Genomic DNA, 17956 nt, shown 5'->3' on the forward strand with positions numbered 1-17956 from the left:
GTCAGCATAGGACAAGACAACAATTGAACGGAGTACTCAAGGGCAACATACAGGAGCCTACAGCTTCGAATCACATATCAACAGAACAGCATAATTACTAGAGCGGGAGACATTGCCCTGTGGAATTAAAAGGGCACAACTAAGGTCAAGGAATGATTCCAGGGAAATTTTATTTGGGTGACAGAATGGAAAATTCATGCATATGGTTGAAATTATTATCAAATCATTCAAAATGAAAATTACAGAGAATTTGCTCAGAAAATTATACATCAGGGACAGAGTACACAATTAATTTGCACGTGGTAAGAAAATCAATTGACTGGAGACCAATATAACCGTGTCAAGCGGAGATTCAAGGTACTGAGTATCGCAGTCAGCAAACGAGAAACAGCCTAACTCGACACCTTTCAAAGCATTGTTGGGTACTTCATTCAGACATGTTTGAAGAAATCTCTGCCCAGTTATCATCAACATATTACCTGCAGCACCATGGGTTTTCAACACACTTGACCGCTGCTATACTGCAATTAGGAATGCCTACCTTTTATGCCTAGGTGGCATTTTGGGAAATCTGATCATTTGGCAGTCCCCCTTCTACCTGCATACAGGCAGAGGCTTAAGATCAAGGTTCCAGAGATAAGAACAACAAAGAGGTGGTTGCGGGAGGCGGAAGAGCAGCTATGGGATTGCTTCAAGCCAGTGGACTAGACCATGATCAAGGACTCAGAGAATCTGAACAAATACACCACAGTTGTCAGAGACTTCATAAAACAGTCATAGATGAACATCTCCCTACAACATCATTCAGGGTCTTCCTCAACCAGAAGCACTGAATAGCCATACAGCATATAATATATAACAATTACAGCACGGAACAGGCCATCTCGGTCCTTCTAGCCCGTGCCGAACTCTTACTCTCACCTAGTCCCACTGACCTGCACTCAGCCCATAACCCTCCATTCATTTCCTGTCCACATATCTATCCAATTTAACTTTAAACGACAACATCGAACCTGCCTCAACCACTTCTGCTGGAAGCTCGTTCCACGCAGCTACCACTCTCTGAGTAAAGAAGTTTCCCCTCATGTTACCCTTAAACTTTTGTCCTTTAACTCTCAACTCATGTCCTCTTGTTTGAATCTCCCCCATTCTCAATGGAAAAAGTCTATCCACGTCAACTCTATCTATCCCCCTCATAATTTTAAACACCTCTATCAAGTCCTCCATCAACCTTCTACGCTCCAAAGAATAAAGACCTAACTTGTTCAACCTTCCTCTGTAACTTAGGAGGTGAAACCCAGGCAACATTTTAGTAAACCTCCTCTGTACTCTCTCAATTTTATTGACATCTTTCCTATAATTCGGTGACCAGAACTGTACACAATACTCCAAATTTGGCCTTACCAATGCCTTATACAACTTCAACATTAAATCCCAACTCCTATGCTCTGATTAATAAAGGCCAGCATACCATAAGCTTTCTTCACCACCCTATCCACATGAGATCTCATGAATGAACCATGAGATCTGCAATATGCTGTGCCAGATATGTGACATTCAGGTCTGTTGATGAAGATACAAGGGGTCTGGGTACAACCTCCAGAAAGCCACCTCATGTGCGAAATGGCAATTCCGGACCAAACTTGAATCACCTATGGATGCTCGACAGCTGTGGCAGGGTTTGAATGCTGTCACTTTCTACAAAGTGAAACCAAGTGTCATAGGTAACAAGTCTTCGCTCCCAGATGAGCTCAATGCCTTTCATGCTCATTTTGGTCATCAAAACATGGAGGAACTTTCATGAATTCCCACAGCCCCTGATAACCCCGTGACTTCAGTCTGTGAGGCCAATGTGAGAGTATTCTTCAGGAGGGTGAACTCACTGAAAACATCCTGCCCAGATGGGGTACCCGGCCAAGTACTAAAGACATGTGCTGATCAAATGGCTGGAGCGTTCTCCAGTGTCTTTAACCTCTCTCTTCAGCAGTCTGAGGTAACTTCCAGCAGGCTTCAATTATACCAGTGCCCAAGAAGAACATGTTAACCTGCCTCAATGACTATCGTCCAGTAACACTTACATCCACTGGGAGGAAGTGCTTTGACAGGCTGGTGATGAAACATATCAGCTCTTGCCTGAGAAGTGACTTGGTCAACAGCAGATACCACTTCATTGGCTCTTCACTCAACCCTGGAAAAACTGGACAGTGAAGATGCATACATCAGGATGCTCTTCATTGAAAACAGCTTGGCATTCAGTACTATCGTCCCTTCAAAACTAATCCATAAGCTTCAAGACCTTGGCCTCAATAGCTCTTTGCGCAACAGGATCCTCAATTTCCTCACTTGCAGGCCCCAGTCAGTTCAGATTGGCAACAATGACCTCCACAATCTCTATCAGTACAGATGTACCACAACTCTGTGTGCTTAGCCCCCTACTCTACTCGCTTTAAACTCGACTGTGAGGCTAGGCACAACTCCAAACCCATACTTACGTTTGCGGGCAATACCTCTGCTGTTGGCCGAATCATAGGTGGTGATGCTTGATTCGCATATGGATGGACTCTGAAAGTCTGGCTGAGTAGTCCCACAACAACAACCTTTCACTCAATGTCAGCAAAGGCCAAGGAGCTGATTAATGACTTCAGGAGGAGGAAACCAGAGGTCCATGAACCTGTTCTCATGGCGGATTAGAGGTGGAGAGGGTCAGCAACTTTAAATTCCTTGCTGTTGTTTCAGAGGGTCCAGGATGCAAGTGCCATTACAAAGGAAGTACAGACTCTACTTTCTCAGAAGTTTACAAAGATTTGGCTTGTCCTCTAAAACTTTGACAAACTTATATAGGCATGTGCTGGAGAGTATATTGACCAGTTGCATCACGCCTGGCATGGAAACACTAATAACCTTGAACGGAAGTGCCGACAAAAAGTAATGGATATAGCCCAGTCCATCACAGGTAAAGCCCTCCCCACCTTTGGGCACATCAACATGGAGTGCTTTCGCAGGAAAGCAGCATCCATCATCAGAGACCCCCACCATCCAAGCCATGCTCTCTTCTTTCTGTGTCCATCACGAAGAAGATATACGAGCCTCAGGAATAACACTACCAATTTCAGGAACAATTATTACCCCTCAACCATCAGGCTCTTCACCCAGAGGGTATAACTTTACTCAACTTCACTCACTCCTTCGCTAAAATGTTTCCAGAACCTATGGACTCATTTTCAAGGACTCCTTCATTTCATGCTCTCGATATTTATTGCTTATTTATTGTTATGTATTTATTATTATGTCTTTATTTTCTTTTGGTTTGCACAGTTTGTTGTCTTTTTCACATTGGTTGAGAGTGGTCTTTTCATCAATTTTATTGTGTTTCCTGAATTTACTGTGGATACCCACAAGAAAATATATATATGTTCTTTGAACTTCAAAGTTCCAAGCTTGTATTGGAACTGGCCAGTTCCACTTTCATCATTTTGACTTGATTTTTCATATACAGTTTGTATAGTCTGGCCAGTATAGTATAGTTCCACAGTCTTGCTATTAACACATTACATTAACCCATTTAATAGGAACAGTATTAATAGTAACAGTATTAATATTAGTATTAATATTAACAGTATTTAATATCAACAATATTCCCAATATCAACAATATCAACCCATCCCTCCCCTATCTTCTCTGCTATCAAGAACTACTTTTCTCTTTTTCCCCAATTTCTGATCCTGGACCAGAAAAATGAACTGCTTCACTTTCTGCAGGTGCTGCCTGACTTGCAGAGTGTTTCCAACATCTTCCGTTTTGCTTTGGTTCTCCTTGTCTCTTCGCTAGTCTGCTGAAGACCTTGTGATGGAAAGCAATTGCTGTGATTGGTCATGAACTTCATTACCATTGTATTGTGGGACAAGCAGTTTTGCATTTTAGTTAGGCTTTGCAAACAGAGGTAATCAACGGGCAAAATTACCAGTTATCCATTGCAGAGTGTTCCTCTTTGGGAAGGCTTATGTTGGATTCTAAAATGATTAATGAGATTAACAAAAGAAAATACCCTGATAAATGCTATTTTACGAAGTTTAAAAATGACAAACAACCCAAAGGAATTTTAATTACACTGCCCAATTGATAAACACCAGGAATATATTTGATGCACAATCTTTTTCCCAAAAAATAATGAAATTGTGCTATGTAATGCAGCTAATTGTTCAGTTTTACCAACACAGAAGTACAACACTCTAAGTGTTAAATTACTATCCTAGTAATCCTAAAACCCAGAATATGCCGTTAAAATCCCACCATGACAGCTGAGGAATTTAAAGTTAATTAAAGAATAACCCACCATAATAACCAGAAAATTGTTATGAAATGCCATCTAATTCACTAATGGCCTTTAGCAGAAACAAAATCTTCCATGTTTACCCATTCTGTATGTGACTCCATATCCAAAAAAATGGTATAGAAAAGGCCTGGCAAGCATTGAACCGGTATCACACAAAGTGTTGATGTTCAAGAAAGGGCAAGTAAAAAGGGCAATAAATCCTGGGCTTGTTTTACAACATCAACTTACCATTAATTAAAAAAAAATATACTGGCTATATCAGCATTTTTGATCATGTCATATTATTGCCACTGCTAAAACTCTGGCTGCTTTTTGTGAGTGTGTTGATGCATTAGTCAGGAATACTTCACAACTTGAGCTTGCAAAAATTTTGGTAACATGTCCCCATATCTTCAGCTGACCCTGTAAACTCCACAGTGTAGCTTCGTGAAGGCATAATCACAGTATGGACCTCGGGGTGGTGATGCCTGCAGATTTTCTTTAAGTGCTGGGTATATTTAAGACCTAGTTGTTTCTAATTGGTGCATGCACTGTTGCAATATTAGACAGTTGTTAGTGGTGGATAGAAGGAGAGGGTGCTTAAACTGCAGTGCGGTGGAGTTCACTCTGTGATCCTCCCAGTCCCAGATAATGTTCTTATAGTGCTGGTCTCTGGGTGAAATCCAAAAGGCCCATAGGTGTGTGTAACTGCCTGAGCTGAGTTCACAAATCTCAACATTAGTGCAAAAATACAATGTAGAAATTGACTTACTCTACTGGCATCACGATCTCGGTCTGGATGGGGTCCAGGTGAAGAATGGCAGAAGATTGAGGGCAGGGGAAAAATCAGAAAAGAACAGGTTAGTTAGGGAAAAATTCAAAAATCAAACACAGCATTGCATTCAAAATCATCCTGGCCCATGTGGCTCCCCATTGTATCTAATTTATTAGGGACGCTACCCAATATTTTCAGCAAAACTACAATGACCACAGCATGGAAACCATGAAAGACTTTTACCTTCTCTAAATCTCAACCCTGCTTAGTGACTCATTTCATGCACTCAATGGCCCTCATAGAGAATATCAGAATAATTATTGGGCAATCCCTCTGCCCAGAGACACCAGGAATTGACATGTTACATCCACAGAGTTCTGTTCAACAGAATTCTTCTTCAGAGATCTAACACTCTAACTGTGAGCCTTCTGCATGCTGGGTCTTCATGGTATGAAGTAGAGGCTGCATCCACCAGACACAAACGTGGGAACACCTGGGGTAGAGTGTGAAACACCTGTATGGAGAACCAGCCTGCACTGCCAAGTGAGGCCAAACAAAAATGCTCCTTACACTATGTGCGCATAAACCGCACATTTATACAGGATGTTATATCACACCACTGAGCCACACCTAGATAGTGGACATTATATACAATATACGATACAGAATTAGGCTATTGAAAACAACCTATCCATGTTAGTGTTTAAACCTGACTCATGCTTTTCCACCTTTTATCATCTAAATCTATCCAAAATCTTCTTGCAGGCTGTCCCAGCACATTATTGGGTTGTGTTGGCTATTAATGCAAAAGATGTATTTCACTCTATGTTTCAATAAACAAATCAATCTGAATCTGATGGATTACCTTCTATTTCTTTATCTCCCCAATCTTCCTTTGAAACCACCTATCACTTTTATTTTGAGCACTTTATGAGAGACCAGGACACATACTCTCTCTACTCTTCAACTAAAGAAGTTTCTTCTGAATATTCTATTGGAGTTTTTGACCACTGCCTTAGATTATTGTCCTCTCATTTGGCTCTTGCCCACAGGCATGTATTCTGTCAAAATCTTCCATCATTTTAAAGATCTCTATTTGTGCAGACCTCAGCCTCCTTTACTCAAATAGATACAGTTAATACAGGTAGGGCTCCTTAATAGTGATAGATCATGCTCTGCATTGTGGAGAGTTGGTCGACAACTGGTCACAAAAACTTTGCAGTCAAATTCAGCAAGACCAAGGAACTGATAGTGAAATTCAGGGAACAGAAATCTGAAGACTGCACAGCAGTCTTCATCGAGGACTCAGCAGTGAAAAGGGTGAGCAGCTCCAACACCTTGACAACATCTCTGGAGATCTTTCCTCAACCCAATATATTGACGCAATTACAAAGAAGGCACAACAATGGCCGTACTTCATTAGCAGTTTGAGGAGATTTAGTATGTCACCCAAGACTCTAGCAAGTTTCTACAGATGTACTGTGGAGAGCATTCTGATTAGCTGTATCAGGGTCTGGTATGGAGGCTCTAATGCACAGGATCAGAAAAACACTGCAGAGGGTTGTAAACTCAGCCAGCTCCAAATGGGCACTACCCACCCACACCATCAAGGAGCTGGCTTTCTTCACTACGGACCCTCACAATCCAAGACAAGCCCTCTTCTTGTTCCTACCATTAGCGAGGAGGCGCAGGAGCCTGAAGACACACTTTCAACATTTTAGAAACAGCTTCTTCCACTTAGTCATCAGATTTCTGAATAGGCCATGAACCCATGAACACTACCTCATTTGCTGAAGTGCTTGTCCTTTTTTATATTTCTTATTTGTAACTTATAGTGATTTATTTATGTATTGCACTGTACTGCTGCCACAAAACAAATTTCACAACATATGTCAGTCATAATAAACCTGATTCTGATTCTGTCTACTTGCAACATACCTCGTTTTCTCAATCACCACCCCTGCAAGCTCACAGCACGAGCTCCGAGCAAGGAGAGGATAAATAGAAAACAAAACAACAAAGAAATGTATTGAGTCTCCACCAGGGCCTGTAAGTCCTTGCAGCTGTATAGTGGGGAAGGAGATGGAGCTTCCAAACCTGTCAGAAAGTCTTGTACTTTCCGTGCCCATAGTAATACCGATACCGATAATTCACCAGTGGTTCTGCTCAGCTGTAGGGGCGAGCTACACAAACTAGGGACTCTGTTGTTTGTTACTGACACTGCTCCTTGTGCTGAGATGTACAGGTTGCTCAGTAAGTGGCATTGATCTCCTTATGATTTTTTTTCTCCTTGGACAAGTGATATTTCCATAAGACCATAAGGTATAGGAGCAGAAGTAGGCCATTTGGCCCATCGAGTCTGCTCCGCCATTCAATCATGGGCTGATCCAAATCTTCCAGTCATTCCCACCCCCCTCCCTTCTCCCCATACCCTTTGATGCCCTGGCTAATCAAGGACCTATCTATCTCTGCCTTAAATGCACCCAATGTCTTGGCCTCCACAGCCGCTTGTGGCAGCAAATTCCACAGATTTACCACCCTCTGACTAAAGTAATTTCTCTGCATCTCTGTTCTAAATCCTGAAGTTGTGCCCTCTTGTCCTAGAATCCCCTACCATGGGAAATAACTTTTGCCATATCTAATCTGTTCAGGCCTTTTAACATTTGGAATGTTTCTATGAGATCCCCCCTCATTCTCCTGAACTCCAGGGAATACAACCCAAGAGCTGCCAGACGTTCCTCATACGGTAACCCTTTCATTCCTGGAATCATTCTCGTGAATCTTCTCTGAACCCTCTCCAATGTCAGTATATCCTTTCTAAAATTAGGAACCCAAAACTGCACACAAATACTTCAAGTGTTATAGTGCCTCAACATCTCATCCTTGTTCTTATATTCTATACCTCTAGAAATGAATGCCAACATTGCAACATTGGGAGCACAAGGACTCCCAAGTCCCTTTGTATCTCTGCATTTTGAATTCTCTTCTCATCTAAATACTAGTTTGCCTGTTTATTTCTTCCACCAAAGTGCATGACCATACACTTTCTAACATTGTATTTCATTTGCCACTTTGCCCATTCTCCTAAACTACCTAAGTCTCTCTGTTTCCTCAACACTACACACTCCTCCACCTATCTTTGTATCATTGACAAACTTAGCACAAATCCATTAATCCCATAGTCCAAATCATTGACATACATCGTAAAAAGCAGCAGTTCCAACACCGACTCCTATGGAACTCCACTGGTAACCGGCAGCCAGCCAGAATAGGATCCCTTTATTGCCACTCTCTGTTTTCTGCCAATCAGCCAATGCTCCACCCATGCTAGTAACTTCCCTGTAATTCCATGGCCTCTTATCTTGCTACGCAGCCTCATGTGCGGCACCTTGTCAAAGGCCTTCTGAACATCTGAGTACACCACATCTCCTGCATCTCCTTTGTCTACCCTGCTTGTAATTTCCTCAAAAAATTGCAGTAGGTTAATCAGGCAGGATTTTCCTTTCAGGAATCCATGCTGGCTTTGGCCTATCTTGTCATGTGCCTCCAGGCAATCTCATTGCCAACAATTGATTCCAACAACTTCCTAACCACTGATGTCAGGCTAACAGGTCTATAGTTTCCTTTCTGCTGCCTCCGATCCTTTTCAAATAGCGGAGTAACATTTGCAATTTTCCAGTCGTCCGTACAATGCCAGAATCTATCAATTCTTGAAAGATCATTGTTAATGCCTCCGCAACCTCTCCAGCTACTTCCTTCAGAACTTTAACTGCATATAAGCAGGCTGTAAAGGTGTTACTGTGCTAGCCCTAGGGCACATTTCCACTCTATACTGAGCCCTTTTTCAAAACACAAGGAGGATGAAAGTTAATGAAATTTAATGCAGAAATAGTCAGGTCACACTGAACATTACTGTCACAATGTAAATGTCTCCCAGTGCTCTGAAAGTTCTGACTGGGTAATTCCAAGACCATCATAGTTCAAAGTTGAAATTAAATTTATTATCAATGTGCAAACATGTTACCATAAACGACCCTGAAATTCTTTTTATTGGCTGGCATTTACAGGGGAAAAACGAATACAATAGAGTTTTATTGAAAGCTATACATAAACAAGACCAACAAACAACCGGTGTGCAAAAGACAAACTGTGCAAATATAAATGACACTGAGAACATGAGTTGTAAAGACTCCTTGAAAGTGAATATCTTGGTTGTAGAATCAGCTCGGAGTAGTGGTGACTGAAGTTGTGCACACCGGTTCAGGAGCCTGGTGTTTGTAGGGCAATAATTATTCCTGAACCTGGTGGTGTGAGATCTAACACTTCTGCACCTTCTGGCTGATGGTGATTGTAAGAAGAGGGCTTGTCATGGATGGTGGGGTCTTGGAAGGTGCGTGCTGCTTTCTTGTAAATGTGCTCGAAGATGGGGAGGGCTTTGCCTGTGATGGACTGGGCTGTATCCACCACTTTCAGTAGCCTTTTCTGTTCCTGGGCATTGGTGTTTCCCACTTACAGACCTTCCAATTTAATCCCTTTGATCCCTGGGTAGTGAAGTCCCTTACCATATATTTTATATATATTCTGGTAGAACAAGTAAAGAAAAGAAATGAGACAATGCCTTAACCTTGACGTCCATTAGAAAGGAGCCAGGAACACTGCCAATATCTGGTACAAATATCTCATTATTTGAATTGTCAACTACAATCTAGAAAGCATTGTAAAAAAGAATTTACTTTCCAATATTAAATGTTCCCAAATGAAGGTAACTATTGACCAAGATTCTAAGCACAACAAAACGATTCATCTCAATTCTACTTTTTGATAAGTTTCTCTACCATTACAATCATTCCAAGCACGATATGGGAAATTTCACCTAGGCAATTAAAAGTAACCTAGGTTGGTTCCGGGAGAGTTGCAAAAATTACAAATTTTCCCTTGAGTGGGGCAGTGTATATGTTTTTATCTGTTTTGACTCTCAGCCACCACTATGAAAACTGTGCCCTGTGTAGTTTGACTTCCTATTATTTTCTGTGCATGCTTCCTTTCACTTCGACCAACACTGTATAAACCCCAAAGCCTTTCATGATGGAATGTTTTTCTCTCAACTATAACTCCTGCTTAGGCAGCTAAGTTCCAACTGTGATGCAAGAGAAATATTGTCAACCATTAGGTGATCTCCCCTTCAGCCTTGGTTCAACTTTTCTATACTTCCCTTCCTAATTTACAAGTAACACCAAATTCATCAGTTTTCCTTATTTGGTCACAAGATTAAAAACCATAAGAAACTGCGGAGATTTGTGGACACAGCTCAGCACGTCACCTGAACCAGCTTCTCCTCTATGGACTCTGTCCTATTTCTCAGTAAAGCAACCAACTTAATCAAAGACTTCAACCACACCAGACATTCTCTCTTCTCCCCTCTCCTGTCAGGCAGTAGATACAGAAACCTAAAATCACATACCTCCAGGATCAAGGATAGCTTCTATCCCATTGTTATCAGATTCTTAAATGGACCTCTTTGCAATAAAATAAACTCTTGGCCTCAAAACCTACCTTGTTATTCAAGATCTTCCGCTTTGTTTATCTGCACTGCATTTTTTGGGTAGCTTTTACACTTTATTTTTCATTATTATTGTCATACCTTAACATACTGTGTAATAATTTGATCTGTATAAACAGTATGCAAGACAAGATTTTCACTTATCTTGATACATACGACAATAAAAAAAACCAACACTAATTCATCACGTGGAATTCTAAACAGATCTTCCAGTATCTTTTCCCTTCTCGTTTCATTGCCTCTGCATCTAACCTATGATTCTATGGGGTGGAACTTTGCCCTCTGTTACACATAAACCACGCCAGGAATAGTATGCTTGCTTATCAATAGAGTACACTACTTGGATGTTGAGGCACTGAATGGCCTCTCATATGTAGACATGCATTTCAGCACTAATTATTCTGTAGGCTAGCCTGATAGAGGATGAACAAAATGTGTAATTTACTAAAATGTAAGACACAAGTCATTCCATTTATATATGGAAATATTTCTAGTGCCTAAATCTGGACCTTGCTGTAAACTTTGGCTTGCATACTTTCATGTTGAATGACTCTAGGAAAACCAACTCTAAACACCTTATCAAAAAAATGGACCAATGCTTCACAGATAAGCTCAGTCTCAGCAGCTGCAACCAAAATACCACCTCAAAAAATGAGGATCCTCCGTATCTTGGCCTCTCAGGACCTCACTATTCGAGTGTGTGCTGTTAAGAAGGTGTGGAAATGTGCCCCAACATAGCTTCTATGCTCTGGTTTCAGACTAGCCAACCCACCAGAGACTGGTGCATAGACATAGGTATTTCATCCAAGTGCTGTGCATCTCAAAATATTCCGCAGTCATAAGGAAAAATGGACAAATATTCTCAAAGTAGCATTGCATGAAGGTTTTAGATAGCTGCTATTCTACTTTATTGGAAATCTAATGATTATTGACGATGCTACCATTCAAGATAATTGTAATTGTAGTGTGGTCTACCCTCCATGCTGAGGGCAGCGGGTATGTGGAAGGAAGTGATAAAGGAAAGCTGAAAAACTCTGGAATCAAATTTGACGGCTTCAGTGTTTCAGAATTATAAAGGTCATGGATGCATTGTGAGATGAAGGTGATACAGGCTGGGACTGAATCAGAGAAGCGACTTCATTACTCAACCAGCTCAAGGCTATCTGTTCCTCAGCAAAGCTTGCAATCAAGAAATAACCTGGAATTCAGAGTTAAAAAGTAGAAAGTCAAAGTAAATGTATTATCAAAGTACATATATGTCACCATACACTACTCTGAGATTCATTTTATTGTGGGCATTCACAGTAAATACAAAGAAACACAATAAAATCAGTGAAAAACTACACAAAGATGAACAAATAACCAATGTACAAAAGAGAACAAATTTTGCAAGAAAGAAAACAATAGATAAATAAGTAATAAATAATATTGAGAGCGTCAGTTGTAGAGTCCTTGAAAGTGGGTCCATAGGTTGTGGAGTCAGTTCAGTGTTGAGGTGAGTGAAGTTATCCACTCTGGTTCAGGAGCCTGATTGTTGAGGAGTGATAACTTTTCTTGAACCTGGTTCTGTGGGACTTAAACCTCCTGTACCTCCTTCCTGATGGTAGCAGTGGGAAGAGAGGATGACCTGCACGGTAGAGGTCCTTAATGAAGGAAGCTGCTTTCCTGTGACAGCACTCCTTGTAGTTGTACCATCATGGAAATTAATCTTTCAGTCTAACTGATCCTTGCTAGGTTAAGTGTCACTTATGAGCTTCTCCCACCCTAACATCTACCATTTTCTGCTCCTCCAATCTTACTTGTCTCGTATCCTTTTAAAGGTCTTGAGTTATTCACCTTAAAAACTCCTTTGGATTACAACAATTTAGTATGTACGCATATATTTTTTTCTAACATCTCTCCTGCCAAACCTCTTACTGCAATTTTAATAGATCAGCTTGGTTGTAAAATAGCTTGTTTGCTCACACAAGAAGATTGACTTTTCCAATCTTCTGTGAAGCTGGCCAGATACTTGTGGTCTCTTACCTCTGTGATGTTCCATGTCCAGGTGATTCTTATCGTCTTTCATCGCTAAGTGTGCATGGACGCCGAGGGCACTGGAGAGAGCCAAGAGGCCTGAGCCACCGCTAATGGAAGGAATCCCCGTAGGCTGGAGTCCTGACGGATGTGGAGTGAGTGGAATTGGAGGTGCATGATGGGACAGGTGCTGGAGCTGCTGCTGCTATAAGTAAGGATGCTGATGTCAATAGCAGATCAGACAAGTTTACACCAAATAAATAAATCACATGACAGAAATCATTCTCTATCGTGCCAGAGGAGATGGCCAATAGCAAGAGAGGTACACTTTTGCATTTATTAACTCTTTCAAGAGCAAAAATATAGAGATTCGAGATTCAGTAATTTATTTATTTATCGAGATACAGCACCGAATAGGCCCTTCCGACCCTTTGAGCCACGCCACCCAGCGATCCCCCGATTTAATCTCATCCACTCATGGGACAATTTACAATGCTCAATTAACCTACCAACCAGTGAGTCTTTGGACCATGAGGGAGGAAACTGGAGCTCCTGGAGGAAACCAAGCAGTGACAGGGAGAACACACAAACACCTTACAGAGAGTAGAGGGAATTGAACCTGGGTTGTCTGTATAGTAAAGTGTTGTACAAACCACTCCACTACCATGCCACCCCAAAAGATTTTATAATGTCACTTCCGGTACACAAAAGTGTAAAGGGGAACAACACCTGAAGCAGCATATAAAACACAGTAAGATAAAGAATACAATTTTAAAAACCCACAATAAATCTAAATAAACAAGAGAAAATCTGCATATGTTGGTAACCACACAAAATGTTGGAGGAACTCAGCAGGTCAGGCAGCATCTATGGAAAACAGTACAGTTGATGTTTCGGGCCAAGACTCTTCAGCAGGACTTTAAACTAGATATACTTTAAATGTATTTAAATACAAATAAATAAAAGAGCTTATACACAAACAATGATTACATGTACATAAAGTGACACTAGGTACAGGAATGTCTGTGCCAAGGGTGACTATGACAGGAAACGATGAAGTAGTTGTACTGAGGGATGCTTCGGGATGAGTTGTTAGTGGGTGGAGGTGTTGATTATTCTTACTGCTCGGGGAAAGTAACTGTTTTTGAGTCTGGTGGTCCTGGCATTGGATACGACATAGCCTCCTCCCTGATAGGAGTGGGATTATGTGAATGTACAGACTACATTAACACGATTAAACATTATTACAGGGAGAGTACATGGAGAATGTCGAGCACCACAAGGGGACATTAATCATAGTCACCAGCTCCAACCGGGATTTCAGAAGAAACATTTCAGTCAAAGGGAGGTGTGAATGTGACTCATTTCTATGAAGGGTGCTGGAGTGAATGGTATAGATGACTTTAAGGGGAGAATCGACATACGTGTGATGAAGAAGAGAACAAAGGGCTACATTGAAAGATTCAAATTTTTAAAAATATGGAAAGATGGGAGCCCCAAGTCGGACAGATTGGGCAGGCCCAACGGCATACTTGTGTCTTATGTCCCCTAGAATGTAGAGCAAGCAGCAGTGGGATTTTGCTATGTAAATTATATTCAAGGAGATATATGGCACAAATAAAATTATCTGATTCGTGATATTGTTCAAGTCAGTTACAACAGATCTTTTTCATCAGGTTCATGCTGGGCACATGCACTAGATAAACTTGGAATCGTGCAGTTGCTCCTGTTAAGTAGGTGGGGGCCATCCCGAAGAATTGCAGGGACCACTGTCCACTCTGTATCTTTTCTATAAATTATATGACTACACTCAGGGGCCGCTTTACTAGGAACACTTGCTCGTTAATGCAATTATCTAATGGGCCAATCACATGGCAGCAACTCAGTGTATAAACGCATGCAGATATGTTAAAGCAGTTCAGTTGTTGTTCAGACCAAACATCAGAATGGGAAGGAAGTGTGTGATCAAAATGACCTTGACCGTGGAATGATTATCGGTGTCAAATGGGACCGTTTGAATATCTCAGAAACTGATGATCTCCTGTGATTTTCATGCACAGAGTTTACCGAGAATAGCACGGAAAACAAAAACATCCAGCGAGCAGCAGTTCTGTGGGTGAAAATGCCTCGTTAATGAGACAGGTCAGAGGAGAATGACCAGACTGGTTCAAGCCGACAGGAAGGTGACAGTGACTCAAATAAGCACCCCTTACAACAATGGTGTGCAGAAGAGTATCTGTGATGGCACAACACATTGAAACTTGACGTAGACGGATTGCAGCAGAATACCATAAACATAAACTCAGAGGCCACTTTATTAGGTACAGGAAGAAGTGATCACTGAATGTAAACTACTCGAATGTTATAAAAGCCCCACAGGCCATTTAACCTTTCATCATCTTTATTATGTACCTATGTAAGGGGGTTTCGTCTTTTATGTTACTGCGGAGGCTAATTAAAATGGCTTCTTTGTTATGTTATAATCGGGAATGCTTCTTTGTTATGTTAAACACTGAGAAAGCTTTGCACTAGCAGCTTGTTGTGGGTTAGGGGGTGATGAGAGGATGTTACGAACCAATTGGGATAGTAGTTATGACTTTGGTGTATCTGGAAGATTTGTATGCGCGGGGTTTTGAGGCAGAAGGCGGGAGAGAGAGACAGAATGGACCAGGTGCTGTGAGTCTGCTAACGGGGTCGGACCCCGAGCGGGGTGTTCGGCGAGGAGGGGAGATGGAGACGGACTCGTGTGGACCGTCTTGTCGACCGCCGTTGTTGGTCCCAGGTGGCCGGTCGAGGTGGTCCGAGGGGTCGCAGGGTGAAGAAGAAGGGTCCTGTGCTCCAACTTTTTTGTCCACGAAGAGATTGAACTTTGGTAAGTGTGGCGCCTTTTATTTTCCTTTTATATTTTATTCTCTATTAATTATATAGTCCCAGTAATATCTATAAACTGTAAATCATTTAAATGTATCTGGTGTATTGCCTGTTATTTGGGCAGGGTGGAGTACATCACACAGCATCCACACAAACTATTACCCAGTTTGGCGGGGCCAAGGGCTGTTTCCCTAGACAACAGCGAGCCGAGCGACCCTGAGGCTGGCCGGGGGGCTACACCTAAATTTTGAAATTACTGGGCTGAAGTATAATTATTAGTTGGTCACCAGAGTATATTTCCCTGGTTTCCTTCAAACTGGTCTCTTGGGGATGTTCTCATCCACAAGGGAGAGCACACAGGGCTTTGTTTAAGAGCCTGAATTGATTACCAGTATTTCCAACAATACCGCTTCCCACTGCACTGGAGGTTACAAGTTCAAGTCCCACTCTGGAAATCCATACACAGGACTTTCAGTACCAAGAGAATGACGCATTGTTGAAGATGCTGGCATTCACTTTCGTACTTAAGATCTCAGACTTGGAACCCACAACCTTCTAGCTCAGAAGTTTCATCTAATATTACGGCCTTTTGCCTTGCTCCCCACATCACTTCAACAGATTCTAAATAGCTGCTGCTGGAACCAGCACAAGGCATTCCCTCAAGAGAGTCGTACACCATAAAATAATTGGCTCCTCAGCCATATCATTTTGTAATGTTTTCCCCATTGCCTTTCTGCTTCACATGAAAAATGTAAGTGTGGGTCTACATTAAGGAACAGGAAGGTGTGGAGAAACAGATTGTCAGCCAAGGTTCAGTGGGTAGAATGCTCACCTCCAGGTCAGAGGTTCCACTCTTACTCCAAAGACTTCAGCACTGAAATCTGGGCTGATACCGCGGAGCAGTCCCAACTGAGCACTGCATTCTCACAGGTGCCATCTTTAGAAGGGAAATGTTAAGGTCTTGTCAAAATGATCTCAAGATTGTGGCTTATCCCATGTCTTAATATTTTTTCCTTCATTGAAACAGCTTTAATTGCTGCTCCACAATAACAAGAAACTTTGCAGATGCTGGAAATCCAAAGCATCACACACACACAATGCTGGAGGAACTAGGCAGGCCAGGCAGCATCTATGGAAAAGAATAAAAAGTCGACATTTCGGCCCGAGACCCTTCGTCAGGATTGGAAAGAAAGATGAGAGGTCAGAGTAAGACGGTGGAGGGAGGGGAGGAAGAAGTACAAGGTGGTAGGTGATAGGTAAACCTGAAAGAGGGAGAGGGCTGAAGTAAAGATGTTTTTGCCCTTTTCTATAGATGCTGCCTGGCCTGCTGAGTTCCTCCAGCATTTTGTGTGTGTTTAATTGCTGCTGTGTTTTATTGTACTATGTGAAAATTCACTGCCAGATGTCCTACATGAAAAAAATCAAAGAAACTACCCAGATGCTGGAAGGCTGAAGCAAAAGCAGGTACCCCTGAGCGGCTGTAAAAGAAATTATATTTCACTCTTATTTATTTTGATATATAACATGTTAACTAGCCCTTCCGGCTCAACTACCCCTTGCCAACCAATTACACCCATGTCACCAATTAACCTACTAACTTGTTCATCTTTGAAATGTTGGAGGAGACCCGCCCAGTTATGGGGAGAAGATACAACCTCCTTAGCTACAGCTGAGGGGATTTGACCTGGATTGCCAGTTGTGTAACAGTGTTACACTAATTCCTTTGCTACCCTGCCACCACATGCTGGTGCAAACCATGTAAGTTGAAAGGGCTGCATCACTGTCTGGTATGGAGGGGCTACTGCAGAGGACCAAAAGAAGCTGCAGAAGGTTGTAAATCTAATCAGCTCCATCTTGGGTACTAGCCTACAAAGTACTTAGTCATACTTTATTGATCCCGGGGGAAATTGGTTTTCATTACAGTTGCACCATAAATAATTAAATAGTAATAAACCATAAATAATTAAATAGTAATATGTAAATTATGCCAGGAAATAAGTCCAGGACCAGCCTATTGGCTCAGGGTGTCTGACCCTCCAAGAGAGGAGTTGTAAAGTTCGATGGTCACAGGCAGGAATGACTTCCTATGACACTCTATGCTGCATCTCAGTGGAATGAGTCTCTGGCTGAATGTTCGCCTGTGCCCACCCAGTACATTATGTAGTGGATGGGAGACATTGTCCAAGATGGCATGCAACTTAGACAGCATCCTCTTTTCAGACACCACCGTCAGAGAGTCCAGTTCCATCCCCACAACATCACTGGCCTTACGAATGAGTTTGTTGATTCTGTTGGTGTCTGCTACTCTCAGTCTGCTGCCCCAGCACACAACAGCAAACATGATAGCACTGGCCACCACAGACTCGTAGAACATCCTCAGCATCGTCCGGCAGATGTTAAAGGACCTCAGTCTCCTCAGGAA

The 17956-nt window shown here is 41.9% G+C and overlaps 1 protein-coding gene across 6 annotated transcripts in view; it reads right to left on the minus strand.

Moving 5' to 3' along the window:
• LOC140188241 (transducin-like enhancer protein 4) overlaps positions 1 to 17956 on the minus strand; it is a 270566-nt gene that overhangs the window by 121191 nt on the left and 131419 nt on the right. For 4 of the 6 annotated variants that reach the window (XM_072244328.1, XM_072244331.1, XM_072244329.1 and 1 more), the window contains exons 7-8: positions 12673 to 12868; positions 5085 to 5107 (exon numbers count right to left, since the gene is read on the minus strand). In XM_072244328.1, the coding sequence (XP_072100429.1) occupies positions 5085 to 5107; positions 12673 to 12868 (219 nt within the window). The remainder of the gene's footprint in view (positions 1 to 5084; positions 5108 to 12672; positions 12869 to 17956) is intronic. The other 2 variants (XM_072244330.1, XM_072244327.1) reach the window with 1 other exon arrangement.

The sequence above is a fragment of the Mobula birostris genome, chromosome 26 (genome assembly GCF_030028105.1).
Source record: "Mobula birostris isolate sMobBir1 chromosome 26, sMobBir1.hap1, whole genome shotgun sequence".
NCBI lineage: Eukaryota > Metazoa > Chordata > Chondrichthyes > Myliobatiformes > Myliobatidae > Mobula > Mobula birostris.